General features: G+C 41.1%; 1 protein-coding gene across 3 annotated transcripts; it reads left to right on the plus strand.

The window, feature by feature from the left end:
• Positions 1-349: 349 nt before the first annotated feature.
• Positions 350-8,794, plus strand: spsb1 (splA/ryanodine receptor domain and SOCS box containing 1). 3 transcript variants are annotated; one of them, XM_041060837.1, is made up of 3 exons: positions 350-525; positions 4,460-5,362; positions 7,170-8,794. In XM_041060837.1, exons 2-3 carry the CDS (start codon positions 4,669-4,671, stop codon positions 7,295-7,297), a joined length of 822 nt encoding a protein of 273 aa, XP_040916771.1. In that variant the 5' UTR covers positions 350-525; positions 4,460-4,668; the 3' UTR covers positions 7,298-8,794. The 3 variants fall into 3 exon arrangements, with proteins under 3 accessions (XP_040916771.1, XP_040916779.1, XP_040916789.1); XM_041060845.1 differs by having other exon boundaries at positions 4,464-5,362; XM_041060855.1 differs by having other exon boundaries at positions 361-461.

Below are 8,794 nucleotides of genomic sequence, written 5' to 3' on the forward strand. Positions count from 1 at the left end.
CTTATTTTTTCTGACCAACAGTCCAAAAGATGTTCAATTCACTGTCATGTGTGACAAATAAAAGTAGCAAAATGGGAAACGTAAAAAAAAATCAAATATTATTATATAATATATATAATAATAAACTAATTATTGCTGTAGTAGAACTCGTGTCATCAGTGTTTTTCATCTTCAGTTAATCTCAAACGTGTGCATCGTTGCACACATGCACACGGTGCATGTTTCATGAATAAATTTAAGACCACAAACAGCCGCATAAACTGCAATACCAATATGAAACTCGCTTTGCTGTAACTGCTGGCCGTCAGTACGGGGAGGTCCTAATCTAGCATAGCAGCTGGGAGCATTTTACCACGTGATGCGAGAGATGTTAGAGAGCAGCCATCATCATTTCACCTAATTCATGTCCAGCCTGAAATGGTAAAACCTTAGACGACAAGGAAACAGAACACTGCGATGGAGTAAGTGAAGACTCTGAAGCCTTACCCGGTGTCATCCACTCTGCTGTCTCACTGCCTCTCAAAGGTCTGTTGTTTGCTGTGTGCTTTTCCTTCCCTTCTGCCCCTGTTTTCTGCTCATATGGTGGCTGCCGAAGCGCTTGTTTCGGTTTCAGTGTTCCTCTTTACATCACATTTACATGTTTGATATCGAAAACGACACCCGTAAAGGGCTGTCACCCTCCGGAACGTCCAGTTTAAAAAAAGGAGCATTGAGTTGTTTTTGTTTTTGTCTTCGCCCCTCGTTAACATGAGCCGTGTCTTGTTGCTGTTTATGCTAACACCGACGGTTTGTGCTGCTTGTTGTGTAACAAACGTTTCGAACGCGGTCGAGCTTCAGGTAAACAGAAACAATGTTGCCAATCAACGGTTCGTAACGTTCGATTTACGCGCTGCTAGGGTCTGTGGTCGCGCGTGGACGTTCCTCGAGCCAGGAGCACACGGCTGCCTAGCCCACGAGAGCTTATTTGAAGATTAGGCAGCTTTTACATTAGCTAGCATGACAAGCTATTGTGGTTTAACTGTCCAGAAGGCCTGCATACCACTTTATTAGGGATATTTACTCTAAATTAATGTACTCTAAAGGATCAGCCAATACATTTTACTTTAATAAAGGTAACAATAAGGTCCACTTTTCTTAAAATTGCTGAAGAGAGGAGTTGATTCAGCTCTATGGTCAATCTGTAGTTAGTGGACCACTACCTATACTGAGAGGTGCTATGAATATTTGGTCTATCCTAATTGATATGTATGCTGGTGAGTGTAGGCCAAATATCAGAAACACTTCTGTCTTACACATTGTAGTTAAACAGCATCACAACCTACAACCTCCAAAATGACAATTGAGTCAACAAAAACTGATCATGATCTGAAACAGAATTCTACCAAAGAAAAGCACAGAACAAAGTAAAGGGAAAAACACATAACATGTTCCAAAACTAAAACACTGTTCAGTTTAAATTCAATCATAGGAAAAGTCATAGAGAAGTGACAGGCTGCATTATGCTCAGCAACCCTAGAATACATAACACATGCAAGCATTGTATCCATACAATGGATGACTTTGTCTTTGGTAAATCTTGAGCTTTATGTACTCAGTAGGTCAACAAACAGGCTAGGACTTAAGTTCAGGTGGGCCCAGTCTAAATTGGGCCTCAATACAGACAAGTGTTTCCTTGGCCCAGCAAATCCAGTGAGCCCTTCCTCTTGCATTTTAATCAGCACCAAACCAACCCAGGGGCCCAGGAACCCCAAATAGCCCAGGCCAGGATCCCAGCTCAAATATATACCTCCACAAGCCTTCTTTTATGCCACTAATGGCTAAGTTTGTTTTGAAGTCCAAGGTAAATGTGGGAAGACCTTTTATTGTTCTGTTAGTTTTGATTTACTTGAGCGTGTTGTAAAGTGGCGCTTTGCCACAGGGAGAGCTAATGGTAAACTCCTGGCTCAAAGAGTGTGCAAATTAACATGTTTCACTCTCCCTGAATGCTGGACAGGCATTGAAAAAGAGATTGTTTACATTCAGATGCTGGCCACCCGCTGCTTGCTTTTTCTTCCCTCCTGTTTTCCAATGACTGAAGAGACATGACCCATTTAAATGGTTGTTTACTTGCATTAGAAGAAGAGCCAAAGCACTTCTCAATGAACTCTTGTCTACAATTCAATTAGAGTGGCCTTCCCAGCAGCACAGTTTTCCACATTACACAATGCTCTCTACAGCCTCACAGCAACACAAGCCAAAATACAGAGACCAAAGAGCAGCAGTAGTCACACCTGCACCCACAAAAGTCACATCATGTCTTTGAGATATTGCTCCTTAATGTGGAATGTGGAGTATCAGGCCAAATAGAGTTTTCACTATAAAATAATGGCCTGACTGTTGACCTAAAGTAGTCCAGTTGGCGTTCAGTTGCCTTTTAAGTTCAAATGAAGTGAAGAATATAAAAATTAGGTATAAGCTGTTGTTAAACATATTCAGGCCTCTCATTAATAAACTGTGTAAGTACCCCATCACAGCTGTGGCCTGTTGTAATTTAGTTGGTGAAGCGAAGCACAGCAGGTAGTCGTCAGGCTTTTACTGTCAAGTTTCTGTGTTCCTGATACTGTTTCTGCCCCAAAAGAGATGTGTGTCCCTCAAACACAACAGAACGTCTTTTTATTTTTTTGAGCCAGACATTTTATTACTGCTTTTCCTGTTGCCCTTTGACTAGACAGCCATATAATAGGAAATGGCTGGAGTTTTTCCCCTCATTTTTTTCCCCTATTTTTAGAGTTTGTGGGAATATTTCACTTTCAGAATAGCTGAGTAACGTTTCAGCTCATTGAGGGTAAGGGATCTACTTTTTTGCTGCTTTTCATGTTGGTTAGCTTTTCCCTACATAAAATATCAAAATACTAAATATCCTGTTTTTTTTGTGTTCTCCATAATATTTTTCACCTTAGGTTTTATCACATGACCAAATGAGATTAATTCTGATTATGTGGTTACACATCAGTAAAATTGCATGATTTTTGAAGCTGTGGTTTGGATTTTCTGAGAAGCCCAGAAATGTCCTCTCTGTCAGGATATCAAGTGCTTTCTGGTATATGTATTAGTGAAGTGGTCAAACTTGGCAACATCATGGCATCACAGATTCTCGGATTGACTCAGCTTTATCAAGAAAAGCTGGAGAGGTAATGCATAAAATTGAGGTCAGCTAATCAAATAAGGTTTCAATTTTTTTTTTTTCCATGTTGTTTGTGCAGCATAATCCTAAATCAGTCACTTAGCGAAAGGAGCACATAATAACATTGGTATTTGCCAGTTAAACGATTATATTTCTGTACACTGTATGGATCTCAATTTTTATAAACTGCTGAGGATCAAGATTGAATGTTGATCTTCTGTGGATCAGGTACATTAGGATTAATATCAAAATGTATCGGTTTCTTGATAATATGGTGTCTCTGTGAAATTCTAATCATGCGAATTGATCAAAAACAAAATTAAACCAAACATAATGCCTTGAAGCACAACCTAAAAGCTTTATTTAAAAAAAAATGTCCTCTGTTGCATAATGTATATTGTTTTTGCTGTAGGTAAAAAATCAGTCAGTCCTGCTCATTGATTTCCAGCATTGCCTAGAATTGACCAGTATGACCAGGCGTATTAAAGTGATAGTTACCATGGTGTTAATGGTATGGTAAAATCTATGACAGCTGACAAATTTATATTGTCTCATTGTATATACTGACATTGTAACTAAGCCAGTCTATTCACAGTTAAAAGTCAAATCCATTACACATAATCTTTTCAATCTAGAAAATATGTTACTAACTTTTGAGTGGCAGAAACTTGTTTGTCTTGTCTGTCTTGGTTGACGTGACATCATGGTGAACTGGTAGGGAGGAAAAACGAAGCTCACTGCTCTAGGCTTAGATTAAGTTGAGATGATTGTTGATAAATGCATCACAATGATAGTACATCTTTACTAAGGCTGTAGGAAATGAGGCCATGGTCAGTAGATACAGGCTTCCTGCTGTTGTGTAATGATAATGTTATCAGAGTAAGTCGGTATTTAACTTTACACCTCAGTGTCATGGGACACTGTTTTCTATATGTTTTTATGCACAAAGCATCACATGAGTCACTTTTGAGGCCACTTAACAGCCCTGCAGCCTAAATCAGTTGTTGTGCACTGATTACCAAATGAGTGAATTTCGTGTTAAATGTAAATATGCACTGTAACATTTACAACAAATGCTCTTTGATGTAATTACAGAAAATGCACCATTTTGTTGTCATCAGAGGGCATGGTGGCATGATAAGGTTCGACTTCAAATGTGCCTCATGTTTAGCCTGTTGTTGTTTCGGTGGATCTGATGCTAACGTTTCCTGATACAAACAGAAAGATGGCTAATTAGATTAGTAAATAATGGACTTGTTTGTCTTTTTTATCTTTCATCTCCTTTCATCTCTCCAGGTAGGCTTCAAACTACACCTGGTCTGACCTTGGCTGTGTGCATCTAGTGGCAGAGGGGCACAAACTTGTTCCTTGGGTTCTAGGAGCACAGTGGAGGTGAAGGTCTGAGGCTGATTACTCCCCCCAATAGTCTTTGAGGAGGGGGGGAGGAGGAGGAGGTGGAGGAGGAGGAGGAGGAAGAAGAAGGAGCTGCTATAAAGACCCCGAGCATGGGGCAAAAAGTCCCAGGTGGCATCAAAACCATTGATATGCGGGATCCGGCGTTCAGCCCCCTGAAGCTGGAGCTACAGGCCCTGAGTCACACTAAGCCGTCTCGACTGGATCTGCTGCTGGACATGCCACCTGCCAGCCTGGATGTCCAGGTCCAGCACTCGTGGAACAACGATGACCGCTCCCTCAACATCTTCGTTAAGGACGACAACAAGCTGGTGTTTCACAGGCACCCTGTGGCGCAGAGCACGGACGCCATCCGGGGCCGTGTTGGCTACACAAGGGGATTGCATGTGTGGGAGATCAGCTGGGCCATGCGTCAAAGGGGCACGCACGCTGTGGTTGGAGTGGCTACAAGTGACGCCCCACTACACTCAGTGGGCTACACGGCTTTGGTAGGAAGCAACGCTGAGTCCTGGGGCTGGGACCTGTGCAGGAGTAAACTCTACCACGATGGCAAGAACCACCCAGGAAAAACCTACCCAGCCTTCCTCGAGCCAGATGACACCTTCATAATACCAGACTCCCTCTTAGTAGTCTTGGACATGGACGAAGGGACTCTGGGTTACATAGTGGATGGACATTATCTAGGGGTGGCATTTAGAGGACTTAAGGGCAGGAAGCTGTACCCGGTGGTGAGCGCCGTGTGGGGACACTGTGAAATACGAATCCGGTACATAAATGGTCTCGATCGTAAGTACAGACTTATAAGCACTTAGAATCTTTCTTGGTTGATGTCTTCTCTCATGAGCAACAGTGTTTTTTGATCTGTGATGATGTCTTGTATACAGCTCTTGCATAACCGGAGACAGTATTTATTGATGCAATAAACAAAGGTGTGACAGTTAAGAGTCTGTCATATTAAACAGGACATTACTGCAGACGGGGTTACTGTAGAGCAGCGTTATCGTGTCTGACTTGAATCATCACAGCTGCCTCTCAGCTGTTATGTAAAGCAGTTTAGGTGACACGCTGCCCATTCCCCTTTTGGGGTGAGAGTGGAGGCTTCAGTCGTTCTGTCAAGACTTTTGTCGTATGGATGGAGGGCATGGTTTCATGTAAACTGGAAAAATGATGGGCACATCCCTGACTCACTATTTCTCATGTGAGAATGATGTCACTGTGTCCTGCTCTTAGTACGGGGTGAGCACAGTAAAGATATGATCTCACTGTAACCTGCCATAGCATTCCTCCTTAACTGTACCTTGCCTTTATTTTTAAATTAGGCTGTGGCGTCTCCTTCATAGAGCTTAGTGCTTATCACTTTGAAACATCCAATGTTACTTAATGGTCAACAAAACAAGCTGCTTGTTTTTTTCCCCCCCAGACAAATTATTCCAATTAGATTAATCCCAATTATTCCATGGCAAAAGGGTCATGAGCTTTCAATGAGGAAGCCTAGGTGCTTATCAAAACATGTTGTACTACCCACATGTCCCAAGTGCTCTGTGCTCATTAGATTTTTATGTTCAGCTCAGATCCTCGACCTAGTTTAGATCTTTGAAAAAGAGGCACTACAGATGCAGTGATATGCATAAAAGCCAGTTTCAGTTTGATATGACACTGCTCTTACTGTTGGATGTGGAGCAGGGAAGTCCCTGATTTTATACACTGATACTAAAAATCAGTTAATCTCACAGTATGTTGTGGCTGTTTGGGTCCAGTACACAGTGTTGGTACTGCAGCTAAAAAAATAGAAAAATGTATATTTTATAATTTAAATTTATACTTTTTTTTTTTTTTTACAAAAAGTCAAAACTAAGGGACGTATATTGAACGTCAATACTTTTGGAAGGCAGAAGAAAATCTTTCTGTAGCACATATTAAACTCTCAAATATCAAAATTTCGCACTGAATATTTGGTCACATTCTCATTCTCATTTGTTTATTCTTTGATCAGCTATTTCCTTATTTAAATCACAACATTTTATTTCAGACATTTTAAATTGTTGTATGGCTGTTTAAAGTTAAGACTTGTATTTGAAGTTTTTGGCTTCTTGTTAAATTAAATGGGGTTTGTAGAAAAATGCTAACATTCCTTTCCTTTTAAGAAAGCTTTCAAAAAGTATGGTATCAGTAAAGACTTGGTAGGTTTTTTGGCTGCTTTCTGACAAGTGGTCAGAAAAATTTGTGAACCTCCTCCTTGAATATCCTCCACGTGATGGAGTCTGCATAGACTGGGGCTAACATCTTTGTATTTTCTGTTTTTAAAAGTACAAAACAGCTCAAATTTTGTGTGTCATATCAACTGATGGCATTAATTTTATATTCTACAAAAACTCTTGAATTGTTCTCTCTATGGTAACAAAAGATAAGGGTTATAGAGCAGGTCACTCCCCTGTGCACAGTTATTTAATGTGAGTACCTGTCCATTTAATGGACATGACACATTATACACACAGCCTGTCCGATTTCAGTAAAGACCACAAGCCTACACACTCCTGAAATGACATTCTGCCATTGCAAATACATAAATCCTCTTCCTGTTGTCTCCCTCCAGCTGAACCCCTCTCTCTGATGGACCTGTGTAGGCGTTCGGTGAGGGTGGCATTAGGAAGAGACCGTCTGAGTGAAATCCATAGATTGCCCCTGCCGGCCTCTCTCAAGAACTACCTGCTCTACCAATGACGGCGCTGACAGTCACCACACACACAGCGCACCTTCGTCTCTCTCTCTCATGTTTCTCTGGGATCCGTCTTGGGTTGAACCCGTTTGACAGCATTGCTCAAACCTCCAGGACTGACTAAGCCTCATGAATGATTTAACAAGTATGCTTCTGTGTCAGTGGCTGGACTCGTTTTTGAGTTTTCTTATCCTGTTTTTATGACTCTTTGCAAATGTATTCTCTAACTTTATAAAATCAGGAATCACTGAGCACTATGCACATGCTGATCCAGACGATGCCATGACAGTCACCATATTGGTGTACCTCCTCCAGTGTGTAAGTTGATGTGGCATATGTAGTCAGTACCTCTGCTGTGACCTCCAAACTTAATGATTATTTCTATGTCGTAGACTTTAAAATTTAAATGCTGTTGTGCTAAAAACAAAATTGTGTGGTGGAAATTGGAATTTGGTGCAGAGGTGTGCTGTCAGTATCTGACCACAAGGTGGCACCACATACACGTCAACTTGTACATCCTCTCAAATTGAGAAACGCAACATGAAATCCTAATTGCTTTTAGAAAAACTTGGTTTTTAAATGGACAACAAATAAAAATTGCTGTTCAAACAACACAGAAAGGAAAAGCTGACCATTCCGTTGTGAGTTAGTCGGGCAATGTGGATGAATGCACTGTGAAGCAGCTGAAGAGCAGCTCCGACCACTCACTGCACTGCATCAGCTTTCTGCTGCGATATGGATGTGCCCCATTGCGTAACATCAGGCATCTGACAGGAACATCATCAGCAGAAGTTTTAACAGGAGGATAATGTCACTGTGATTACTTGTAGCATGCATCTGCAGGAATTTTTCCTCAATACAATCAGTGTCTTTTTTTTTTTTTAATCTTTTCTCACTCCTGCTTTTTGTAGTTCACTAGTTTTCAACCACATGTTGATGAGGCCCAAGAGTGCCGTTTTTATTAATTCAACCGCTCTCATCGGCTGAATTCACTGGTTTGCACATTTTAAACCAGGGGATGGGAATCAGCCAGCAAAACAGCTTCGGTAGTGTAACGGTTGTAGTAAAAACCTGTTACTCTTGGGTGTCACTGCCACCTAGCTGAGAACCATTGATGTAGTGTTTGTGTTTTATGAGATGCAAGGGTGTTTGGGGAGGGGAGGGGAGGGGGGTGGGGTGGAAACAGACTATGTAGGTGAATGGCATTGTGCCTGCATCAGCAAACTTCAGATTTAAGGCAATGTAATGACAGAAAAAGACAATCCACCAAGTGCTGCACAAATGTAATAAAAGAAGGTCAGACTGCCAACATATTGTCAAATGCCATATCATAGACCTGTTGACTCTAGTATTTTTTTTTTAATGTGCAGATGTGGTTTGCATTCAGCACACAGCTGGATGTGGACACGCTGTGCCACACCTTACTTTTCCTTGCTTGCAGCATCCATTTTATTTGTATTCTTTGTTGTAGATTTGTTTGTAAGTATCTATTAAAGATTATT

Source organism: Toxotes jaculatrix, chromosome 2 (genome assembly GCF_017976425.1).
Source record: "Toxotes jaculatrix isolate fToxJac2 chromosome 2, fToxJac2.pri, whole genome shotgun sequence".
Lineage (NCBI taxonomy): Eukaryota > Metazoa > Chordata > Actinopteri > Toxotidae > Toxotes > Toxotes jaculatrix.

Excerpts from the sequence above, each read along its gene's own strand:
- spsb1 (XM_041060837.1), top strand. The coding sequence starts at position 4,669 with ATGGGGCAAAAAGTCCCAGGTGGCATCAAAACCATTGATATGCGGGAT. Across the intron at positions 5,363-7,169 it reads GTACATAAATGGTCTCGATC|CTGAACCCCTCTCTCTGATG; the intron begins GTAAGTACAGAC and ends GTCTCCCTCCAG.